The 26,113-nt window shown below is 43.1% G+C and overlaps 1 protein-coding gene across 1 annotated transcript in view; it reads left to right on the top strand.

The window, feature by feature from the left end:
* LOC121579990 (cGMP-dependent 3',5'-cyclic phosphodiesterase-like) overlaps positions 1–26,113 on the top strand; it is a 50,688-nt gene that overhangs the window by 9,470 nt on the left and 15,105 nt on the right. Inside the window, exons 2-3 of the mRNA XM_041895041.2 lie at positions 21,006–21,095; positions 24,025–24,116. Coding sequence (XP_041750975.1) covers positions 21,006–21,095; positions 24,025–24,116 — 182 coding nt within the window. The remainder of the gene's footprint in view (positions 1–21,005; positions 21,096–24,024; positions 24,117–26,113) is intronic.

Here is a 26,113-nt window from a genome sequence, read left to right as displayed (position 1 = left end):
GTCTCATTTATTAATTACATTTTAGTTATTTAGCAGACGCTCTTATCCAGAGCGACTTACAGTTAGTGAGTGCATACATTATTATTTTATTTTTTCATACTGGCCCCCCGTGGGAATCGAACCCACAACTTTGGCGTTGCAAACGCCATGCTCTACCAACTGAGCTACATCCCTGCCGGCCATTCCCTCCACTACCCTGGACGACGCTGGGCTAATTGTGCGCCACCCCATGGGTCTCCCGGTCGCGGCCGGCTACGACAGAGCCTGGATTCAAACCATTTCTATACACACAGTACCAAACATAAAGCAGATACAGTGAACAGAGGCCCAGTGAGGCCAAAGCAGGAATTATTGTATGAATCGTATTCTATACAGTGTTATCCTACCAGACTGGAGACTACTGGGAGCAAACTTACAAGACACATCGCTACTGTTTAAGATAAACACTAAGTGGACTCATTTACTGTGTGTGTAATCAAATCAAATCAAATCAAATTGTATTTGTCACATGCACCGAATACAACAGGTGTACACCTTACAGTGAGATGCTTACTTACAAGCCCCTAACCAACAATGCAGTTTTAAGAAATAAAAGTAACAAATAATTAAAGAGCAGCAGTAAAATAACAATAGTAAAATAACAATAGCAAGGCTATATACAGGAAGGTAATGCTCACTCATTCGTTCCATTATTGCTTGCATGGTCTTGTTCTGTAATTTTTTAATCTGACACCTCTCCCAGCCACCTCTGGCTCTGGTTGCAGCAGTCAAGATTTGATGTGAAAGTGCTGAGATGAATGGAATGTTTGTGTTGATTCGCTCTCCCACTTTCATGAATGATTGATGTGTTTTCCAGCAATGATAGTGTTTGTGCTACCTATGAAGTGACAGAAGAGAGACTTCAATTCTGCTCAAACTCAGAAAGAGGTAACCTCCAGGCTGGCCTGTCATAGCCACAGGTCGAATGTCAGATGTTAATTACCTCAGATGAGGCAGCTCAGGAGGTAAAGCAGGACTGTATTGTAAAGCAGAGAGGCCTGCCATAGAGTATAGGTGGAGTCCTATTGATTCCAGGTGATGTAATTACTCAGAGCTTATATTCTCCATAAGGTTACTGTGACCTTTAGCATAGATCAATTCAATCAGCAGACACATGACTCCACACGCCATGGTTACTCCGCTCCACACCCTCCATTCCTCCCTCCACACCCCACCCCTACTGGGGGAATTCAGATACATTACTGACGTCTGTTTGACTGACCCTGTGTGTGTGTGTGTGTTTTCCTACACTATTCATAATAATATAATAATACGATATACAGTATAATAATATACAGTTGAAGTCGGAAGTTTACATACACTTAGGTTGGAGTCATTAAAACTTGTTTTTCAACCACTCCACAAATTTGTTGTTAACAAACGATATATTTTATTTTTTATTTTTTATTTTTAGGGGGTAGATCAGCTTTAATATTGCAGATAGATTGTAACTTCCATCAATGTAATTGTCTGCATCACTTCCAATCCCCCATATGTTTTTTTCTATTTTTTTTCTCGCATATATACAAGTATTTGATACACTGCCGATTTTGCAGGTTTTCCTACTTACAAAGCATGTAGAGGTCTGTAATTTTTATCATAGGTACACTTCAACTGTGAGAGACAGAATCTAAAACAAAAATCCAGAAAATCACATTGTATGATTTTTAAGTAAATCATTTGCATTTTATTGCATGACATAAGTATTTGATCACCTACCAACCAGTATGAATTCCGGCTCTCACAGACCTGTTAGTTTTTCTTTAAGAAGCCCTCCTGTTCTCCACTCATTACCTGTATTAACTGCACCTGTTTGAACTCATTACCTGTATAAAAGACACCTGTCCACACACTCAATCAAACAGACTCCAACCTCTCCACAATGGCCAAGACCAGAGAGCTGTGTAAGGACATCAGGGATAAAATTGTAGACCTGTACAAGGCTGGAATGGGCTACAGGACAATAGGCAAGCAGCTTGGTGAGAAGGCAACAACTGTTGGTGCAATTATTAGAAAATGGAAGAAGTTCAAGATGACGGTCAATCACCCTCGGTCTGTGGCTCCATGCAAGATCTCACCTCGTGGGGCATCAATGATCATGAGGATGGTGAGGGATCAGCCCAGAACTACATGGCAGGACCTGGTCAATGACCTGAAGAGAGCTGGGACCACAGTCTCAAAGAAAACCATTAGTAACACACTACGCCGTCATGGATTAAAATCCTGCAGCGCACGCAAGGTCCCCCTGCTCAAGCCAGCGCATGTCCAGGCCCGTCTGAAGTTTGCCAATGACCATCTGGATGATTCAGAGGAGGAATGGGAGAAGGTCATGTGGTCTGATGAGACAAAAATAGAGCTTTTTGGTCTAAACTCCACTCACCGTGTTTGGAGGAAGAAGAAGGATGAGTACAACCCCAAGAACACCATCCCAACCGTGAAGCATGGAGGTGGAAACATCATTCTTTGGGGATGCTTTTCTGCAAAGGGGACAGGACGACTGCACCGTATTGAGGGGAGGATGGATGGGGCCATGTATCGCGAGATCTTGGCCAACAACCTCCTTCCCTCAGTAAGAGCATTGAAGATGGGTCGTGGCTGGGTCTTCCAGCATGACAACGACCCGAAACACACAGCCAAGGCAACTAAGGAGTGGCTCCGTAAGAAGCATCTCAAGGTCCTGGAGTGGCCTAGCCAGTCTCCAGACCTGAACCCAATAGAAAATCTTTGGAGGGAGCTGAATGTCCGTATTGCCCAGCGACAGCCCCAAAACCTGAAGGATCTGGAGAAGGTCTGTATGGAGGAGTGGGCCAAAATCCCTGCAGCAGTGTGTGCAAACCTGGTCAAGACCTACAGGAAACGTATGATCTCTGTAATTGCAAACAAAGGTTTCTGTACCAAATATTAAGTTCTGCTTTTCGGATGTATCAAATATTTATGTCATGCAATAAAACGCAAATGAATTACTTAAAAATCATACAATGTGATTTTCTGGATTTTTGTTTTAGATTCTGTCTCTCACAGTTGAAGTGTACCTATGTTAAAAATTACAGACCTCTACATGCTTTGTAAGTAGGAAAACCTGCAAAATCGGCAGTGTATCAAATACTTGTTCTCCCCACTGTATATATACACTGCTCAAAAAAATTAAGGGAACACTTAAACAACACATCCTAGATCTGAATGAATGAAATAATCTTATTAAATACTTTTTTCTTTACATAGTTGAATGTGCTGACAACAAAATCACACAAAAATTATCAATGGAAATACAATTTATCAACCCATGGAGGTCTGGATTTGGAGTCACCCTCAAAATTAAAGTGGAAAACCACACTACAGGCTGATCCAACTTTGATGTAATGTCCTTAAAACAAGTCAAAATGAGGCTCAGTAGTGTGTGTGGCCTCCACGTGCCTGTATGACCTCCCTACAACGCCTGGGCATGCTCCTGATGAGGTGGCGGATGGTCTCCTGAGGGATCTCCTCCCAGACCTGGACTAAAGCATCCGCCAACTCCTGGACAGTCTGTGGTGCAACGTGGCGTTGGTGGATGGAGCGAGACATGATGTCCCAGATGTGCTCAATTGGATTCAGGTCTGGGGAACGGGCGAGCCAGTCCATAGCATCAATGCCTTCCTCTTGCAGGAACTGATGACACACTCCAGCCACATGAGGTCTAGCATTGTCTTGCATTAGGAGGAACCCAGGGACAACCGCACCAGCATATGGTCTCACAAGGGGTCTGAGGATCTCATCTCGGTACCTAATGGCAGTCAGGCTACCTCTGGCGAGCACATGGAGGGCTGTGCGGCCCCCCAAAGAAATGCCACCCCACACCATGACTGACCCACCGCCAAACCGGTCATGCTGGAGGATGTTGCAGGCAGCAGAACGTTCTCCACGGCATCTCCAGACTGTCACGTCTGTCACATGTGCTCAGTGTGAACCTGCTTTCATCTGTGAAGAGCACAGGGCGTCAGTGGCGAATTTGCCAATCTTGGTGTTCTCTGGCAAATGCCAAACGTCCTGCACGGTGTTGGGCTGTAAGCACAACCCCCACCTGTGGACGTCAGGCCCTCATACCACCCTCATGGAGTCTGTTTCTGACCGTTTGAGCAGACACATGCACATTTGTGGCCTGCTGGAGGTCATTTTGCAGGGCTCTGGCAGTGCTCCTCCTGCTCCTCCTTGCACAAAGGTGGAGGTAGCGGTCCTGCTGCTGGGTTGTTGCCCTCCTACGGCCTCCTCCACGTCTCCTGATGTACTGGCCTGTCTCCTGGTAGCGCCTCCATGCTCTGGACACTACGCTGACAGACACAGCAAACCTTCTTGCCACAGCTCGCATTGATGTGCCATCCTGGATGAGCTGCACTACCTGAGCCACTTGTGTGGGTTGTAGACTCCATCTCATGCTACCACTAGAGTGAAAGCACCGCCAGCATTCAAAAGTGACCAAAACATCAGCCAGGAAGCATAGGAACTGAGAAGTGGTCTGTGGTCACCACCTGCAGAACCACTTCTTTATTGGGGGTGTCTTACTAATTGCCTATAATTTCCACCTGTTGTCTATTCCATTTGCACAACAGCATGTGAAATTTATTGTCAATCAGCGTTGCTTCCTAAGTGGACAGTTTGATTTCACAGAAGTGTGATTGACTTGGAGTTACATTGTGTTGTTTAAGTGTTCCCTTTATTTTTTTGAGCAGTGTATATATCTATATACACATATACACATACATACATATATATATATACACATACATACATGTATACATACAGTGAGGGAAAAAAGTATTTGATCCCCTGCTGATTTTGTACGTTTGCCCACTGACAAAGAAATGATCAGTCTATAATTTTAATGGTAGGTTTATTTGAACAGTGAGAGACAGAATAACAACAACAAAATCCAGAAAAACGCATGTAAAAAATGTTATAAATTGATTTGCATTTTAATGAGGGAAATAAGTATTTGACCCCCTCTCAATCAGAAAGATTTCTGGCTCCCAGGTGTCTTTTATACAGGTAATGAGCTGAGATTAGGAGCACACTCTTAAAGGGAGTGCTCCTAATCTCAGCTTGTTACCTGTATAAAAGACACCTGTCCACAGAAGCAATCAATCAGATTCCAAACTCTCCACCATGGCCAAGACCAAAGAGCTCTCCAAGGATGTCAGGGACAAGATTGTAGACCTACACAAGGCTGGAGTGGGCTACAACACCATCGCCAAGCAGCTTGGTGAGAAGGTGACAACAGTTGGTGCGATTATTTGCAAATGGAAGAAACACAAAAGAACTGTCCATCTCCCTCAGCCTGGGGCTCCATGCAAGATCTCACCTCGTGGAGTTGCAATGATCATGAGAACGGTGAGGAATCAGCCCAGAACTACACGGGAGGATCTTGTCAATGATCTCAAGGCAGCTTGGACCATAGTCACCAAGAAAACAATTGGTAACACACTACGCTGTGAAGGACTGAAATCCTGCAGCGCCCGCAAGGTCCCCCTGCTCAAGAAAGCACATATACAGGGCCGTCTGAAGTTTGCCAATGAACATCTGAATGATTCAGAGGAGAACTGGGTGAAAGTGTTGTGGTCAGATGAGACCAAAATCGAGCTCTTTGGCATCAACTCAACTCGCCGTGTTTGGAGGAGGAGGAATGCTGCCTATGACCACAAGAACATCATCCCCACCATCAAACATGGAGGTGGAAACATTATGCTTTGGGGGTGTTTTTCTGCTAAGGGGACAGGACAACTTCACCGCATCAAAGGGACGATGGACGGGGCCATGTACCGTCAAATCTTGGGTGAGAACCTCCTTCCCTCAGCCAGGGCATTGAAAATGGGTAGTGGATTGGCTATTCCAGCATGACAATGACCCAAAACACACGGCCAAGGCAACAAAGGAGTGGCTCAAGAAGAAGCACATTAAGGTCCTGGAGTGGCCTAGCCAGTCTCCAGACCTTAATCCCATAGAAAATCTGTGGAGGGGAGCTGAAGGTTCGAGTTGCCAAACGTCAGCCTCGAAACCTTAATGACTTGGAGAAGATCTGCAAAGAGGAGTGGAACAAAATCCCTCCTGAGATGTGTGCAAACCTGGTGGCCAACTACAAGAAACGTCTGACCTCTGTGATTGCAAACAAGGGTTTTGCCACCAAGTACTAAGTCATGTTTTGCAGAGGGGTCAAATACTTATTTCCCTCATTAAAATGCAAATCAATTTATAACATTTTTGACATGCGTTTTTCAGTTTTTTTTTGTTGTTATTCTGTCTCTCACTGTTCAAATAAACCTACCATTAAAATTATAGACTGATCATGTCTTTGTCAGTGGGCAAACATACAAAATCAGCAGGGGATCAAATACTTTTTTCCCTCACTGTACATACATACATATCCTTTAAAAATATATATATTTCCCTTTATTACTTTCTAACCCCACCATCCCCTCCCTAATTGGAGTAAACTAGTGAACAACAATGCTTAGGCCTCTACTTCATGCTTATACATACTATATACATTTTATGGACACAGTCACTAATTATATTTTGTTTGTTTTTACTCCTGAACTTCCTCAGATCATTTTCATGATTCCTCAGATCATTTCTAACTGTGCTCTTTCACAAACGCTCACAATATATAACCTATATACTTATTATGGACACAGCATGTCTTACACTAGTTATCTTGTTGTTATTACAAACTATAGTTTTGGCAAGTCGGTTAGGACATCTACTTTGTGCATGACACAAGTAATTTTTCCAACAATTGTTTACTGTCACGACTTCAGCCGAGGCTGCCTCCCCTCCTTGTTCGGGCAGGCTTCGGCGTTCGTCGTCACCGGCTTACTAACCACTGCCGCCCCAATCATCATCATATTTGTCTTGTCTTGTCAATCACACACACCTGGTTCTAATCCCCTCATTAGTCTGTGTATAAGTGTTCCCTCTGCCCCCTTGTCCTTGTGGGGGATTGTTATTTGTGAGAGTAGTATAGCTCGGTGGAGCTACTCGTACATTTTGTTGCCAGGGTAGATTTTCCCCTGTGCCTATGTATTATTGGATTATACCGTTACAGTGTATTTGCCAGGGATGAGAGTTTCCCCTGTGCCTGTTTCGTTGATCGCTATTTGAGTGCATTTGTGTGTCAACGAAGGAATAAACTCTGTATTCGGTGATTACCCTCCTGCGCCTGACTCCTTTCACTCATCACATTTACAGACAGATTATTTCACTTATAATTCACTGTATCACAATTCCAGTGGGTCATAAGTTTACATACACTAAGTTGACTGTGCCTTTAAACAGCTTGGAAAATTCCAGAAAATGATGTCATGGCTTTAGAAGGTTCTGATAGGCTAATTGACATCATTTGAGTCAATTGGAGGTGTACCTGTGGATGTATTTCAAGGCCTACCTTCAAACTCAGTGCCTCTTTGCTTGACATCATGGGACAATCAAAAGAAATCAGCCAAGACCTCAGAAAAAAAATTGTAGACCTCCACAAGTCTGGTTCATCCTTGGGAGCAATTTCCAAACGCCTGAAGGTACCTCGTTCATCTGTACAAACAATAGTACGCAAGTATAAACACCATGGGACCACGCAGCCGTCATACCGCTCAGGAAGGAGACGCGTTCTGTCTCCTAGAGATGAACGTACTTTGGTGCGAAAAGTGCAAATCAATCCCAGAACAACAGCAAAGGACCTTGTGAAGATGCTGGAGGAAACAGGTACAAAAGTATCTATATCCACAGTAAAACGAGTCCTATATCGACATAACCTGAAAGGCCGCTCAGCAAGGAAGAAGCCACTGCTCCAAAACCGCCATAAAAAAGCCAGACTACAAAAGATGGTACTTTTTGGAGAAATGTACTCTGGTCTGATGGAACAAAAATAGAACTGTTTGGCCATAATGACCATCGTTATGTTTGGAGGAAAAAGGGGGTGGCTTGCAAGCCGAAGAACACCATCCCAACCGTGAAGCACGGGGGTGGCAGCATCATGCTGTGGGGGTGCTTTGCTGCAGGAGGGACTGGTGCACTTCACAAAGTAGATGGCATCATGAGGAAGGAAAATATGTGGTTATATTGAAGCAACATCTCAAGACATCAGTCAGGAAGTTAAAGCTTGGTCGCAAATGGGTCTTCCAAATGGACAATGGCCCCAAGTGTGTGCGAGCAAGGAGGCATACAAACCTGACTCAGTTACCCCAGCTCTGTCAGGAGGAATGGGCCAAAATTCACCCAACTTATTGTGGGAAGCTTGTGGAAGGCTACCTGAAACATTTGAAAAGTGGTGATCCTAACTGACCTAAGACAGGGAATTTTTTACTAGGATCAAATGTCAGGAATTGTGAAAAACTGAGTTTAAATGTATTTGGCTAAGATGTATGTAAACTTCCGACTTCAACTGTATATGTAATTTAGCACGCACATTTATCCAAAGTGACTTAGTCATGCATGCATTTTTTGTATGGGTGACCCCAGCAGGAATCGAACCAACAACCCAAGCGGGCTGTCTTGTGCCTTTTACTGAGGAGTGGCTTTCATCTGGCCACACTACCATAAAGGCCTGATTGGTGGAGTGCTGCAGAGATGGTTGCCCTTCTGCCAGGTTCTCCCATCTCCACAGAGGAACTCTGGAGCTCTGTCAGAGTGACCATCGGGTTCTTGGTCACCTCCCTGACCAAGGCCCTTCTTCCCCGATTGCTCAGTTTGGCCGGGTGGCCAGCTCTAGGAAGAGTCTTGGTAGTTCCAAACTGCTTCCATTTAAGAATGATGGAGGCCACTGTGTTCTTGGGGAACTTCATTGCTGCAGCAATTTTTTGGTACCCTTCCCCAGATCTGTACCTCGACACAATTCTGTCTCGGAGCTCTACGGACAATTCCATTGACCTCATGGCTTGGTTTCTGTTCTGACGTCCACTGTCAACTGTAGGACCTTATATAGACAGGTGTGTGCCTTTCCAAATAATCTCTAATCAATTGAATTTACCACAAGTGGACTTCAATCAAGTCGTAGAAACATCTCAAGGATGATCAATGGAAACAGGATGCACCTGAGCTCAATTTCGAGTCTCATAGCAAAGGGTCTGAATACTTATTTAAATAAGGTATCTGTTTTTTGCTTGTAATACATTTGCAAAAAATTCTAAAAACCTGTTTTTGCTTTGTCATGATGTGTGTAGATGGATGAGGATTTTTTTTGTTTAATCCATTTTAGAATAAGGCTGTAAATGTGGAAAAAGTAAAGGGGTCTGAATACTTTCCGAATGCACTGTACCTTAACTCACTCTGGTTTAGGGTTGCAAAGCTACTGGTAATTTACCAAAGTTCCTGGAATCTTCAGTCATTTAGGTAATTAACAGGTAATCTATGGTAACTTTGATAATTTATACTTGAATAACTTTAAAAAGTGTATTCATATATAGTATTTATGTTTTACATCTGTGTCCATGATTCTACTGGATAGAAAATAACATAATTAATGAAAAAAGCATCTAATCAACAATGGCATTATTGTCAATTAACTCTGCAACTCTTCCAACTATAGACTTTTTTCACAACTTCCACCAGTTTGGCGCCAAAACATTTACAACTAAGAAATATTTATATGGTAATAAAATACAAGTGTGTAAATATATATACAGTATATATACAGTACCAGTCAAAAGTTTGGACACACCTACTCATTCCAGGGTCAAAACTATGAAATCAATCAATCAATTTTCAATCAATTTTATTTTATATAGCCCTTCTTACATCAGCTAATATCTCGAAGTGCTGTACAGAAACCCAGCCTAAAACCCCAAACAGCTAGTAATGCAGGTGTAGAAGCACGGTGGCTAGGAAAAACTCCCTAGAAAGGCAAAACCTAGGAAGAAACCTAGAGAGGAACCAGGCTATGAGGGGTGGCCAGTCCTCTTCTGGCTGTGCCGGGTGGAGATTATAACAGAACCATGCCAAGATGTTCAAAAATGTTCATAAGTGACAAGCATGGTCAAATAATAATCAGGAATAAATCTCAGTTGGCTTTTCATAGCCGATCATTAGAGTTTAAAACAGCAGGTCTGGGACAGGTAGGGGTTCCATAACCGCAGGCAGAACAGTTTAAACTGGAATAGCAGCAAGGCCAGGCGGACTGGGGACAGCAAGGAGTCACCACGGCCGGTAGTCCCGACGTATGGTCCTAGGGCTCAGGTCTCTCAGTTGGCTTTTCATAGCCGATCATTTAGAGTTGAAAACAGCAGGTCTGGGACAGGTAGGGGTTTCGTAGCCGCAGGCAGAACAGTTGAAACTGGAATAGCAGCAAGGCCAGGCGGACTGGGGACAGCAAGGTGTCATCATGCCCGGTAGTCCTGACGTATGGTCCTAGGGCTCAGGTTCTCAGAGAGAAAGAGAGAACGAGAGAATTAGAGAGAGACATACTTAAATTCACACAGGACACTGGATAAGACAGGAGAAGTACTCCAGGTATAACCAACTAACCCCAGCCCCCCGACACATAAACTACTGCAGCATAAATACTGGAGGCTGAGACAGGAGCGGTCCGGAGACACTGTGGCCCCATCCGAAGAAACCCCGGACAGGGCCAAACAGGAAGGATATAACCCCACCCACTCCGCCAAAGCACAGCCCCCGCACCACTAGAGGGATATCCCCAACCACCAACTTACAATCCTGAGACAAGGCCGAGTATAGCCCACAGAGGTCTCCACCACAGCACAAACCAAGGGGGGGCGCCAACCCAGACAGGAAGATCACGTCAGTAACTCAACCCACTCAAGTGACGCACCCCTCCCAGGGACGGCATGAAAGAGCACCAGCAAGCCAGTGACTCAGCCCCTGCAACAGGGTTAGAGGCAGAGAACCCCAGTGGAGAGGGGAACCGGCCCGGCAGAGACAGCAAGGGCTGTTCGTTGCTCCAGCCTTTCCGTTCACCTTCACACTCCTGGGCCAGACTACACTCAATCATATGACCTACTGAAGAGATAAGTCTTCAGTAAAGACTTAAAGGTTGAGACCGAGTCTGCGTCTCTCACATGGGTAGGCAGACTGTTCCATAAAAATGGAGATCTATAGGAGAAAGCCCTGCCTCCCGCTGTTTGCTTAGAAATTCTAGGGACAATTAGGAGGCCTGCGTCTTGTGACCGTAGCGTACGTATTGGTATGTACGAAATAACACATATGGAATGTATGAAATAACACATATGGAATCATGTAGTAACCAAAAAAGTGTTAAACAAAACAAATATATTTTATATTTGAGATTCTTCAAATAGCCACCCTTTGCCTTGATGACAGCTTTGCACACTCGTGGCATTCTCTCAACCCGCTTCACCTGGAATGCTTTTCCAACATTCTTGAAGGAGTTCCCACATATGCTAAGCACTTGTTGGCTGCTTTTCCTTCACTCTGCAGTCCAACTCACCCAAACCATCTCAATTGGGTTGAGGTTGGGTGATTGTGGAGGACAGGTCATCTGATGCAGCACTGCATCACTCTCCTTCTTGGTCAAATAGCCCTTACACAGCCTGGAGGTGTGTTGGGTCATTGTCCTGTTGAAAAACAAATGATAGTCCCACTAAGCGCAAACCAGATGGGATGGCGTATCATTGCAGAATGCGGTGGTAGTTATGCTGGTTAGCTGTGCCTTGAATTCTAAATAAATCACTGACAGTGTCACCAGCAAAGCACCCCCACACCATCACATCTCCTCCTCCATGCTTCACGGTGGGAACCACACATGCAGAGATCAGATCATCCGTTCACCTACTCTGCGTTTTACAAAGACACGGCGGTTGGAACCAAAAATCTCAAATTTGTACTCATCAGACCAAAGGACAGATTTCCACCGGTCTAATGTCCATTGCTCGTGTTTCTTGGCCCAAGCAAGTCTCTTCTTCTTATTGGTGTCCTTAAGTAGTGGTTTCTTTGCAGCAATTCGACCATGAAGGCCTGATTCGACCATGGCTATTTGAAGAATCTCAAATATAAAATATGTTTTGATTTGTTTAACACTTTTTTGGTTACTACATGATTCTGTATGTGTTATTTCACAGTTTTGATGTCTTCCCTATTATTCTACAATGTAGAAAATAGTAAAAATAAAGAAAAACCCTGGAATGAGTAGGTGTGTCCAAACTTTTGACTGGTACTGACTCCCATCTGCTCCTGTTTTGGCCTTGGAAAGATATGTCTGTAAGTTGGCACATGTTGTTTTCAAGTGTTTAGCATATGATTTCGTTAATACAAGTGGTGATTTCTGTCAGTTTCATGTTTTCACATCTTTGTTCAAGCTTTTATGTTCGCAAATGTGCTAAGCGAATTAAGCTAACTAAACGCCATTCACTTAACTTTGTTTGTTAGCATGCTAGCTCCCATTTCGTGATGAAATGTAGCTAGCTTGTCTTTGTATGTATCTGACTAATTTCAGTGCTTAGTATGTTACGAGATTGTATACTTGTAATTACATTGTATGTATACATAGTTAAGTGTACTGGGTTTCAGTCATTTTATGGCTATTTTCCTGTCAGTAAAATTGTCATACTTTCTACAAGTCATTGTCCTGGCTAGCTAAGCTAGCGTAGAATCCCGTATTATCGGCATATTCAACAGCGTTTAAGAAATATATTACCTTCAACAGTGTTATCTTGTGATCAAGCCTTCAATGTTTTGTGATTATTGGTGTCGTAAAATTTCAGTTATGTGCATTAACATAAACAATGAAAACACTGTTGGAGTTTGTGTTGCAGAGGTGCACTTGGAAAGTAAAGGAAGAAATACACAAGATGGGTTCAATAAATATATATATAATATTTTAGACATTTATTTTTTTGAACAAATAAATAATTTCATATGAACACAAACAAAACAAACAATTAAATCTCGACCTCCATCCCTATATTGTCACAAAAATCACAATAAAAATCCAGCTCCACCGCTACCTCTTGATCCCACTGCACACACCTGCAGTGGAACCAGTGCTGGCAGAAGTCACAGCACACCCATGGCACCTCGGATCTACACTCCTGAGAGGAGCTTGCAGGCGGATCACGCTCCCCGCAGCGAGCACAGCAGGTGCTGTCTTCTTTTATAAAAAATAAAATAATAATACAAATGTATTAATATGGTTTTGCAAAATGTAGAAGTTCTTCAACAACAATAGTAATTGATACAACTGAGAGAGCGAGAAAAACTGATTATGAAGTACCTGAGAGTGGTGCCATGGGTGGTGTGACAGATCCTTTTCTGTGCTGCAGTTTGAGAAAAAGTAGTGTTAGACAGAGCATGTTGCATGAAAACCCTTTTCAACTTTTTTACATCAATACCTCTGGAGGAAGCTGCAGAGGTTTTGGAGGAGGTGGAGATGACTTGAGGGCTGGTGCTATGTACTGTAGATATATAAAGATATTGTGATGTCACGAGAGGCTGTGTCCTGGAGGGACGTTACATCCCCCTGAGGTGGCTGCAAACCCAGACAGCTATGGCTCCATCTGCTGGTATGGTCGGGAACTCCACCCCTCTATGGCCAATCTTCCCACGCAGCTGAAACAAATGAGGAGCTGATGAGCTGAAGGTTTGGGAAGGGAAGAGACACAGTCTCCAACCTGGGCTCTCTGGAGGACAAGAGTGCTGCACGTCCACTTCCATGAGGAATATAAGGATTTGGAGATACTTACCTTTGGGAAATACTCACCTTTGGATATATGCACCTGTGGAAATACGTGAGAGACATTTGGAAGGACTTTTTGCTGGGTTGGCCACTAGCTGCAACGTGGACTACAGTAAGGCTGGGGAAAAGTTATCTGAGCGAGTGAGAATTATGATTTTGGATGTGGAAGAGACATCCCTGAACTGTTAACCCTTAAAGAGCCACAAGAGAACAGAATTTTTGTTATATTTTCGTTAATTTCCCAAGACCTATAATAAAATCCTTGTTTTGTTTGAACCTTGTCTCCTTGCACTACTTGAGCAATCCCGCTGAAAGCTGTGTAGCCTCTCGTGACGTCACAGATGGTGGAGAATACGGGCACGCTCAAGCGTTAATAGTGCATGTCAGAGGAGGATACCGAAGGTTTGATCACCCAGTTTTCCAAGTTGGCCGTAGGCTCCCGCCCGACTGAAATGGAGGACATATTGAAAGCCCTTGTTGCTGGCCAGCAAGCCCAGATGCAAGCAAACGTGGCTCTCTTGGAGGAGCAAAAGAAAGCCAACCTTCTGAAGGCAGAGGAATTGCAGTTGCAGAGACAGAGGGTGGTCCAAAATACCCGCCCAATAAAGGCAAGTGACTTTATATCTAAGATGGGAGCTACCGATGACATTGAGGCATACCTGCATGCATTTGAGGCCACGGCCACTAGGGAAGCCTGGCCCAAGCAACAGTGGGTTGGTCTGTTAGCCCCCTTTCTAACCGGGGAATCGCTGAATGCTGTCCGGGACCTGGGCCCTGACCAGGTTACTGACTATGATGCCCTGAAGTCTGAGATCCTCAGCAGATATGGACTCACAAAGTTTGGTATGGCCCAGCGCTTTCACGGCTGGACCTTCCAACCAGACCAACCTCCTCGGGCGCAGATGCATGAACTTGTCCGAATCGCAAGGAAATGGCTGGATCCGCAGAGGAATACAGCAGCGGCGGTGGTGGAGGCCGTTGTGGTGGATCGTTACCTACGCGCCCTGCCTTATGAGGCAAAAGCGGTTCATCAGTCAACAGGCCTTGACCACGGCTGATCTGACCGTGGAAGCTGTGGAAAAGTACCAGGCCACAGCGGAGATGCTGAATGCTTCCCGAAAAGACCCCAGGAGTGCGGCCCCACCACAAATGGGAAGAACCCGTCCAAAGGACCCCAAGGTCTCGAACCCAGCCACGTCAGGACTTATCCCGGCTCCAGGGGGAGCCAGAAACCAGGCGGGTCCAAGAAGAGTACACCAGGAGGGGGAAACTCGACAGTGTTACCGGTGTGGGGAGATGGGACATATCTCCTGGCAGTGTGGGAAACCAGCCGATGAACCTATGCCCACTGCGGAGTCCTCCAGCTCAGCACCCACACACCGTTTGCCTCGCTCTAGGGAGTCGTAGATGGCGGCCCAGATCGACCCCCCCACCTGCCCGGTAACTGTGAATCACCATGATGTGGAGGCCTTACTGGATTCTGGTAGCCGGGCCACCCTGGTGCGTAAGGATTTGGTGGGCCCAACGTGTCTGACCCCGGGGAAAGTCCTCCCAGTTTCCTGTGTCCATGGGGACACCAGAGAATACCCCGTTACTGAACTTACAATGACCAGCACACGGGGAACCATACACACGACGGCGGGGGTGGTTGATTCCCTCCCCGTCCCTGTCCTAATTGGACGAGACTGCCCAGCCTTTTACCCACTCTGGAGAGAGTCTCAGGAGAGGATAACCCGAGTACCTCGGAAACGGAGAGGCAAGACTCATCCTGGGAAGGCTCCGGTGCAATCCTCCGATTACTCACTCCCGCCCGGGCTCTGATAGGGATGGCAGGTGCCCAGACCGACACAGAGACGGAGCTACAGAATCTGGACAAAGAACTGTCTGGTCTGAAGGGGACCGCTGAGAGGTATCGTTTGTTAAAGCAACAGTTAGACATGAAGAGTTAGATATCCTCCAGGCTAAACTCCAACAGAGCTCCTTCCATAAGCAACAGGAGGAGCTGGAGGGCTGCGCAGGACCATCGAGGAGTGTGAGGAGACCCTGCGCAGTAGTAAGGAGGTCCAGAAGAAGGCAGAGGAGAAGTACAAGGTGTTGGAGAACAAGATGAAGAATGCGGAGGCAGAGAGAGAGAAGGAACTGAAAGCTGCTCAACAGAAGCTAAACTCTGCTAAAACCAAGGCTGATGCGTTCAGTAAGAAACTCAAGGAGAGACAACAGGAGGCTGAGTCCCTGGTCCTAGAGTTGGAGGAGTTGAAGAGAGAGCAGTCTGGCAAGCACCACGGCAATGCGGACGCCCTCTCCCGGCGTGATGCCTTCTTCGCTGCCTTTACCCCGACGAGGACGTCGGTCCCGAGGAGGGGGATGTGTGATGTCACGAGAGGCTGTGTCCCCTGGATGCCCAATCATGCAGTATAAAACAGGCACCCTCTCCAGGGCATTCACTATGCGTGTGAACATTAAAGTGTTGTCGACATTACTGAAATATACAGCTATGAAACAATATTAAAACCAGCTTCAGTTTTAATTGTGCAAAATTATGAAGGCACGAATAAAGCCACATGTTCTTTGGTAATGCAATGAAAGGGAACATACAGCTACAACAGAAATTATTGGCATAAAGATAGCAAAAAAGACTATAAATACGGTAATACAAATACTGAGCTACAGTGGGGAAAAAAAGTATTTAGTCAGCCACCAATTGTGCAAGTTCTCCCACTTAAAAAGATGAGAGAGGCCTGTAATTTTCACCATAGGTACACGTCAACTATGACAGACAAATTGAGGAAAAAAATTCCAGAAAATCACATTGTAGGATTTTTTATGAATTTATTTGCAAATGATGGTGGAAAATAAGTATTTGGTCACCTACAAACAAGCAAGATTTCTGGCTCTCACAGACCTGTAACTTCTTCTTTAAGAGGCTCCTCTGTCCTCCACTCGTTACCTGTATTAATGGCACCTGTTTGAACTTGTTATCAGTATAAAAAGACACCTGTCCACAACCTCAAACAGTCACACTCCAAACTCCACTATGGCCAAGACCAAAGAGCTGTCAAAGGACACCAGAAACAAAATTGTAGACCTGCACCAGGCTGGGAAGACTGAATCTGCAATAGGTAAGCAGCTTGGTTTGAATAAATCAACTGTGGGAGCAATTATTAGGAAATGGAAGACATACAAGACCACTGATAATCTCCCTCGATCTGGGGCTCCACGCAAGATCTCACCCCGTGGGGTCAAAATGATCACAAGAACGGTGAGCAAAAATCCCAGAACCACATGGGGGGACCTAGTGAATGACCTGTAGAGAGCTGGGACCAAAGTAACAAAGCCTACCATCAGTAACACACTATGCCGCCAGGGACTCAAATCATGCATTGCAAGATGTGTCCCCCTGCTTAAGCCAGTACATGTCCAGGCCCGTCTGAAGTTTGCTAGAGTGCATTTGGATGATCCAGAAGAGGATTGGGAGAATGTCATATGGTCAGATGAAACCAAAATATAACTTTTTGGTAAAAACTCAACTCGTCGTGTTTGGAGGACAAAGAATGCTGAGTTGCATCCAACGAACACCATACCTACTGTGAAGCATGGGGCTGGAAACATCATGCTTTGGGGCTGTTTTTCTGCAAAGGGACCAGGACGACTGATCCGTGTAAAGGAAAGAATGAATGGGGCCATGTATCGTGAGATTTTGAGTGAAAACCTCCTTCCATCAGCAAGGGCATTGAAGATGAAACGTGGCTGGGTCTTTCAGCATGACAATGATCCCAAACACACCGCCCGGGCAACGAAGGAGTGGCTTCGTAATAAGCATATCAAGGTCCTGGAGTGGCCTAGCCAGTCTCCACATCTCAACCCCATAGAAAATCTTTGGAGGGAGTTGAAAGTCCGTGTTGCCCAGCGACAGCCCCAAAACATCACTGCTCTAGAGGAGATCTGCATGGAGGAATGGGCCAAAATACCAGCAACAGTGTGTGAAAACCTTGTGAACACTTACAGAAAACGTTTGACCTGTGTCATTGCCAACAAAGGGTATATAACAAAGTATTGAGAAACTTTTGTTATTGACCAAATACTTATTTTCCACCATAATTTGCAAATAAATTCATTAAAAATCCTACAATGTGATTTTCTGGATTTTTTTTTCTCATTTTGTCTGTCATAATTGACATGTACCTATGATGAAAATTACAGGCCTCTCTCATCTTTTTAAGTGGGAGAACTTGCACAATTGGTGGCTGACTAAATACTTTTTTTCCCCACTGTATATGGTATGCTCAAACAAAATTATATTATATTATACTAATACAATTGCTCAGAGAAAAATATTTAGTTCAACAAGTAATAAAATAAAATCTCAAAAAGATGTGTGTCAAAATTATTGGCACCCCTGTTTTCAATACTTTGTGCATCCTCCCCTTGCGAGGATAGCGGCACTTTAACTTTTTCTATAATGTTTTATAAGATTGAAGAAATCATTGGGAGGGATCTTAGACCATTCTTACATACAGAGTCTTTCCAGATCCTTGATATCCTTCATTCTGCACTTATGGACTGCCCCCTTCAATTCAAACCACAGATTTTCAATGGGGTTCATGTCTGGAGACTGAGATGGCTATTGCAAGATGTTGATATTGTGGTTTCTTTGTGGATTTTGATGTGTGCTTGGGGTCATTGTCTTGCTAGAAAATCCACTTGCGACCAAGTTTCAGCCTCCTGGCAGAGGCAACAAGGTTTTTGGCTAAAATGTCCTGGTACATGGTAGAGTTCATGATGCCGTTAACCTTAACAAGAGCAAAACAGCCCCATAACATCAAAGATCCACCACCATATTTTACAGTAGGTATGAGGTTATTTTCTGATATGCATCCTTCTTTCAAACCCACCACTGGTTTGCGTGGCCAAAGAGCTTTATTTTCGTCTCATCTAACCATAGCACCCGGTTCCAATCCAAGTGCCAATGCCGTTTAGCAAACTCCAGAGGGGTGTCCTCCGAAGCAGGTTTAAGGAATTAGCAAGGTCATTTTGGTCAGCTCTGGGTTCAACTCGGAATAACAGGTCATATGAAAGTGGCTCACCTGAGCCGAGAGTTGAGGACCAATAAATCTGATTCCCTCCCTCTTGCAAAGATTGTGTCATCATCCCCATCATTTGAGGAAGACGACTGATTAAATATTTTATTAATCAAATGTTTTTAGTAATGACAGAATGCATTTTAAACTTCAAATAATGTAACACTTTTGTATGACTTAATAAAGAAAACATAACGATAGGAGTGGGGAAAAAAGGTGCTTGTGCATTGATAAGCACACCAAAGCAAACAAAATATGGCATTAACGATGAGTAATAAAATAAAGTCGGCACTTCTAAAAGCCTATTTCACACCATAGCCTGCTGAATTTGTAAGACAACTTGTCATTCATTTTGATTTCGGCACAAATTAAAATGTGGCACTGACTCGCCCATGGATTGATGTTTCAGCATTGTCTCAACGAAGAGTTCGGCATTCGACTAGCCATGTGCGACATGCACGCGCAGTTACAAGCCTGCTAGAGTTAGCGGCAGGCGGTCGAGCAATATACACCGTAGTACGGATGAAGCCTGAGATGGAATATGAAGCTAACTGAAGCTGGTTAGCTTTAGAAAACCCTGAGATCTAACTTGCTTTGTAGGATATCGCTCTGGTGTTTGCATTTGTTGGTTGCTCTCAATAAAGTTTTTTTTAAATGGAAACCCTTCCAAATAGCATATTGATTGGCATGGAGGTGGCAAGGAATTATAAATTTGGTGACCACAGGATGTGACCAAGTTCTGTAATTCTTTGTAAAGTCAACAACCATTTGTCTCTTTTCATTTGTGAGTTCTTTGCTTTTCCCCATGGTGATGGATGACAAATGGATTTTACATGTGTGTTACCTCATTATTGTACCCCAGTGAAACAGGAAGCCATACAAGGCCACAATACAGAGATTAATTTAAAAACATAAAATGTTAATGCAGATTAAATGTTGCTTTATTTTATTTAAAAGAATCGTTAGAGGTGCCAATAATTTTGACACTTATCTTTTTTTGATTTTTAATTTACTTCTCTGAACAATTGTATTAGTATAAAATAATGTAATTTTTCCCAAAAAAATTGAGCCTACAATATACACTGAGTATACAAAAAATTACAAACACTTTCCTAATATTTAGTCCCCCCCCCCCCCTTTTGCACTCAGAACAGCCTCAATTCGCTGGGGCCATGGACTCCACAAGGTGTCGAAAGCATTCCACAGGGATGCTGGCCCATGTTGACTCTAATGCTTCCCACAGTTGTTTCAAGTTGGCTGGATGTCCTTCGGTTGGTGGACCATTCATGGGAAACTGTTGAGCGTGAAAAACCCAGCAGCGTTACAGTTCTTGACACACTCAAACCGGTGTGCCTGGCACCTACTACCATACCCTGTTCAAAGGCACTTACATTTTTTGTCTTGCCCATTCACCCTCTGAATGACACACACATACAATCCATGTCTCAGTTGTCTCAAGGCTTAAAAATCCTTCTTTAACCTGTCTCCTCCCCTTCATCTACACTAAATGAAGTAGATTTAACAAGTGACATCAATAAGGGATCATAACTTTCACGTCTGGATTCAGCTGGTAAGTCTATGTCATGGAAAGTGCAGGTGTTCTTAATGTTTTGTACACTCAGTGTAGCTCAGTATTTGTATTATTTATTTTATATAGCCTTTTTTGCTAATCTTTATCAAGCGATCCAATAATTTGGGTTATGACTGTAACTTACTGTCATTTGGGGGACAGGTAGCCTAGCGGTTAAGAGTGTTGGGTCAGTAATCGAATGGTCGCTGGTTAAAATCCCCGAGCTGACTTTGTGAAAAATGTGTCGATGTGCCCTTGAGCAAGGCACTTAACCCTAATTGCTCCTGTAAGTCGCTCTGGATAAGAGTTTCTGCTAAAAGACAAAAATGTATATTTTGACTTACAGTTTTTGGAGGCTGGGTGTTTGGTTGCCAGTCACAGTTTGACAGTTAGAGAATTGACCAAGCTACATCCTTTGAGATATGTCCTAAGATTTTGCATTGATTGCTGTAATAGTGAGTGTTTTGTATGTGTCACCGGTCGGTCTGGCTGTATTCTACAGTGCATGTGTCTCCAGTGAATATGAGCTGCTGGAGAGGCAGTTCTGTGTGAGTAACATCCAGAACCCATTCCTGCTCCTTCTTCTCCTCTGTGCATCAAAGTCACCATGATATTAATGATTATTTCCCTTTACTTTATTTCCCAGAATGCATTGCTCCGACTGGCCTCAGTCACAGACTCCTCTTCCCTGCAGGATGCCATCAGAAAGGCTCTCCAGGCTGTCCTCTCTGAAGTGGTGTGTGTCTACTGTCTCCGTCATGATTTGTATCTAAAGTCTGTGTCCTATCCACCACCATACTGTATTCTCCCTGTGGTAGGGCTTACGGAGAAACTGGAAACCAATTGAATGACACAAAACAGACCAAAGACCATCCACTTGTACATGTTTGACCAAATAATGAAATAAATGTAATAGAAATTCCAACCATATTTTCTCCTGCTTGGCCTTAAAGTATACATACACTCCCCTCCATATACAGTTGAAGTCGGAAGTTTACATACACCTTAGCCAAATACATTTAAACTCAGTTTTTCACAATTCCTGACATTGAATCCTAATAAAAATTCCCTGTCTTAGGTCAGTTAGGATCACCACTTTATTTTAAGAATGTGAAATGTCAGAATAATAGTAGAGAGAATTATTTATTTCAGCTTTTATTTCTTTCATCACATTCCCAGTGGGTCAGAAGTTTACATACACTCAATTAGTATTTGGTAGCATTGCCTTTAAATTGTTTAACTTGGGTCCAACGTTTTGGGTAACCTTCCACAAGCTTCCCACAATAAGTTGTGTGAATTTTGGCCCATTCCTCCTGACAGAGCTGGTGTAACTGAGAAGGTTTGTAGGCCTCCTTGCTCGCACACGCTTTTTCAGTTCTGCCCACACATTTTCTATAGGATTGAGGGCTTTGTGATGGCCACTCCAATACCTTCACTTTGTTGTCCTTAAGCCATTTTGTCACAACTTTGGAAGTATGCTTGTGGTCATTGTCCATTTGGAAGACCCATTTGCGACCAAGCTTTAACTTGCTGACTGATGTCTTGAGATGTTGCTTCAATATATCCACATAATTTTCCTTCCTCATGATGCCATCTATTTTGTGAAGTGCACCAGTCCCTCCTGCAGCAAAGCACCCCAACAGCATGATGCTGCCACCCCTGTGCTTCACGGCTGGGATGGTGTTCTTCGGCTTGCAAGCCCCCCCTATTTCCTCCAAACATAACGATGGTCATTATGGCCAAACAGTTCTATTTTTGTTTTATCAGACCAGAGGACATTTCTCCAAAAAGTACGATCTTTGTCCCCATGTGCAGTTGCAAACCATAGTCTGGCTTTTTTATGGCGGTTTTGGAGCAGTGGCTTCTTCCTTGCTGAGCGGCCTTTCAGGTTATGTCGATATAGGACTCGTTTTACTGTGGATATAGATACTTTTGTACCTGTTTCCTCCAGCATCTTCACAAGGTCCTTTGCTGTTGTTCTGGGATTGATTTGCACTTTTCGCACCAAAGTACGTTCATCTCTAAACGCTTCTCCTTCCTGAGCGGTATGACAGCTGCGTGGTCCCATGGTGTTTATACTTGCATACTATTGGAAATTGCTCCCAAGGATGAACCAGACTTGTGGAGGTCTACAATTATTTTTCTGAGGTCTTGGCTGATTTCTTTAGATTTTCCCATGATGTCAAGCAAAGAGGCACTGTGTTTGAATGTAGGCCTTGAAATACATCCACAGGTGCACCTCCAATTGACTCAAATGATGTCAATTAGCCTATCAGAAGCTTCTAAATCCATGACATAATTTTCTGGAATATTCCAAGCTGTTTAAAGGCACAGTCAACTTCATGTATGTAAACTTCTGACCCACTGGAATTGTGATACAGTGAATTATAAGTGAAATAATCTGTCTGTAAACAATTGTTGGAAAAATTACTTGTGTCTTGCACAAAGTAGATGTCCTAACCGACTTGCCAAAACTATAGTTTGTTAAAAAGAAATTTGTGGAGTGGTTGAAAAACAAGTTTTAATGACTCCAACCTAAGTGTATGTAAACTTCCGACTTCAACTGTATATTTGGACAGTGAAGCTACTTTTATTTTATTTTGGCTCTATACACCAGCATTTTGGAATTGAAATAAAATGTTTAATATCAGGCAACAGTACAGAATGTCACCTTTATTTGAGGGTATGTTCATATATCTGTTTTACTGTTTAGAAAGGAAAGCACTTTATGCATCTAGTCCCCCCATGTCATAAGTATTTGGAAAAATTCCCTTACAGGGTATCAAAAGTTTAGTATTTGTTCCCATATTCCTTTCACACAATGACTACATCAAGTTTGTGACTCTACAAACTTGTTGGCCGCATTTGCGGTAGGTTTTGGCTTATGTTTTGCCCAATAGGAACTGAGTGAGTAGATAAGATGTTTCTGAACACTAAATTAATAATATAATGCCATGATTAAGAAGAATTAAGAATGAATTGTGAATAATGATGAGTGAGAATATTACAGAGACTTCAACAAATCATGCTAACCTCTCACCATTACCACTAACAGGGGAGGTTAGCATTTTTGGGGGGGGTATGATCTTTGTGCCTCTGTAACCTTTTTCTCACTAATCATTATTGATGACCCATTCATGATTATCCATACTCATGGTAGCATCCACATGAATGTAGAAGTGTTCAGAAACATCTTCTATTCTTACTTACAATAAAAGTGACTCCAAAATGGCACAAGACATTATTCACCATTCAGTTCCTATTGGGCAAAACGTAATCCAAAACACAACCAAAACAAACCGCAAATGCATCCAACAAGTTTGTAGAGTCACAAGCTTGATGTAGTCATTGCGTGCTAGGAATATGGGACTAAATACAAACTTTTGACTAAACGTAATACACTATAAGTGAATTTGCCCAAATAATTATAGGGGGGACTAGAGACATAAAGTGCTTTCAAAACAGAAATGTATGAAAATACCCTAAAACAAAAGCTGACATTCTGTACTGTCGCCTAATATGAAACATTATATCTTAAATTAGAATGCCGGAGTATAGAGCCAAATAAAAAAATATAGCTTTACTGTCCAAAAATACATATGGAGGGGAGCGTATGTGGTTTTTACCCTCCTCATTAACAGGCTGCCCCCCCGTCTCTGTTATAGGACAGTGTATACATCTATCTATTAGATGCAGAGACAGGACGCTTGTGGTGTGAAGAACCACCTCATGAGCTACAGAAGAAGGGGAGACTCAGGTAATAGGCAAAGCTGATGTGGTGCCCAGTTGACCTGTACTTCAGACAGTCATAATTTAGTCTTCATTTTCCCTCAAGTGACATTGTTTGTAATGTAATATATCAGCCTAACGCGTAATGTTTTTTATAAAGACTGCCTATCATTTATCACATCATACAAGCAATATTATATAATATAACGAATATCTCTATTAATATGTTATATTATCTAGATGGCTTAGGTTGTTACCTAACTGGCTAAAAGTGAATTAGCTAGCTAGCTTACCAATTGACCTAGCTAGCTAGCCAACCAACTTTTGTCGTACTAATTTTGCGGACAATTTTGGCAGACAACTTTTGGTATGCAATGCAATGATATTGACAAAATTTGGTGGACAATTTTTGGCGCACAACTTTCGGTGGACAAATTGACCAACAGGACCATCGTCAAAAATAACTTTAGCTGACTTTAGCTAACTAGGCAAGCTGGCTCCCATGTCTCAATCCCAGCAATGTGTCGACATGTTTTTGGAACACAGTCACAAGTTGACAAGCTAGATAAGCTTGCTAGCTAGCAGAGAGACAGGCTATGACACATTAGCTAAGTTAGCTGGTCAAAAACATTGCAGGCAGTGTAGCTTTTCTTGTAACGTTATTAGTATACAGGTAGTAACCTTATAATAAACGTTAGCTAGCTAGATATAACAATCTAGAAATGTTAGCTAGATTATAGATAAATACAGTATAATTTGTACAAATACATAGCTAGTTAAGTTAGCCATAAAGTGTAGCTATATTAGAGGTTTACCACATTGAACTTACCTGGTTTATCTCCATCATTGCTGACACTCGCGATGTACCGGAAGGTCGGTAGGGAACAGGTTGCAGGCTTCACATTCATGCTCGGCACAGCACCTGGTTTCAGTCGGAGTCTCATTCCGAATCCTGTCTTCCACTGGTTATAGCCATCAAAATCCTCCGGGGTGAAATGAGTACCGCATACAGTAGATGTGCCCGCGGTTCCCTTACTCCAATCCACTCGCTTCAACCGGACAAACTAGTCCCACTTCAAAGCTAGCTTCTTGTTTTTGGGCCACAAAGGAGTTGTAACCCTGTCCTTGTGGGTATTACTGCACCCAGCAACAACACACTACTTGGCATATTTAGCTTCTAAAAAAGCTGTTGGGTTGAGCTTTAAAAAAAGCTGTTGGGTCTGAAATGAAAACTAACACTAGCTACAGACAAAGGAAAAATACTACAACACTTACTAGCTCGCTCGACTACCACTACCAAACGCACAGGAGAAGAGCAGATGCAGTTTTTCGCATTCATTTATATGGTTTCTTCTGCATGGATGTACATAGTAGCTCACAAGCGCCAACACTTGGTTTGGAATGTAATTACATGCTAGCATGGCTAGTAGCTAATGTTAGCCAGCTGGAACTAGCTAGGTAGCACCGGTTCTCCATATGACGTTGAAAAATAGTGCATTGTGGGTAGTTCCGAACATATCCGGAAATAAGTTAATAAATATGTAAAAATGTAGTTATAGGTAACCAGTTAATGACTACAACTAAGTTACTAAGTCTTTGACCACACTGAGTTATTACTTTGGTGAGTAAAAACCCATGCTTCCTACCCTTTAAATAAATCGGTAATACTTTATTTGGATAGTCCATCTGTAGCTGCTCTACAGACTATCAATAAGATTTCAACTAACTAACTACAGTGAGGGAAAAAAGTATTTGATCCCCTGCTGATTTTGTACGTTTGCCCACTGACAAAGAAATTATCAGTCTATAATTTTAATGGTAGGTTTATTTGAACAGTGAGAGACAGAATAACAACAAAAGAATCCTGAAAAATGCATGTCAAAAATGTTATAAATTGATTTGCATTTTAATGAGGGAAATAAGTATTTGACCCCCTCTCAATCAGAAAGATTTCTGGCTCCCAGGTGTCTTTTATACAGGTAACGAGCTGAGATTAGGAGCACACTCTTAAAGGGAGTGCTCCTA

Source organism: Coregonus clupeaformis, chromosome 13, assembly GCF_020615455.1.
Source record: "Coregonus clupeaformis isolate EN_2021a chromosome 13, ASM2061545v1, whole genome shotgun sequence".
NCBI classification, from domain to species: Eukaryota; Metazoa; Chordata; class Actinopteri; order Salmoniformes; family Salmonidae; genus Coregonus; species Coregonus clupeaformis.
Note: the sequence above shows the minus strand (reverse complement) of the source record. Positions and strands in the feature narration are given on the sequence as shown.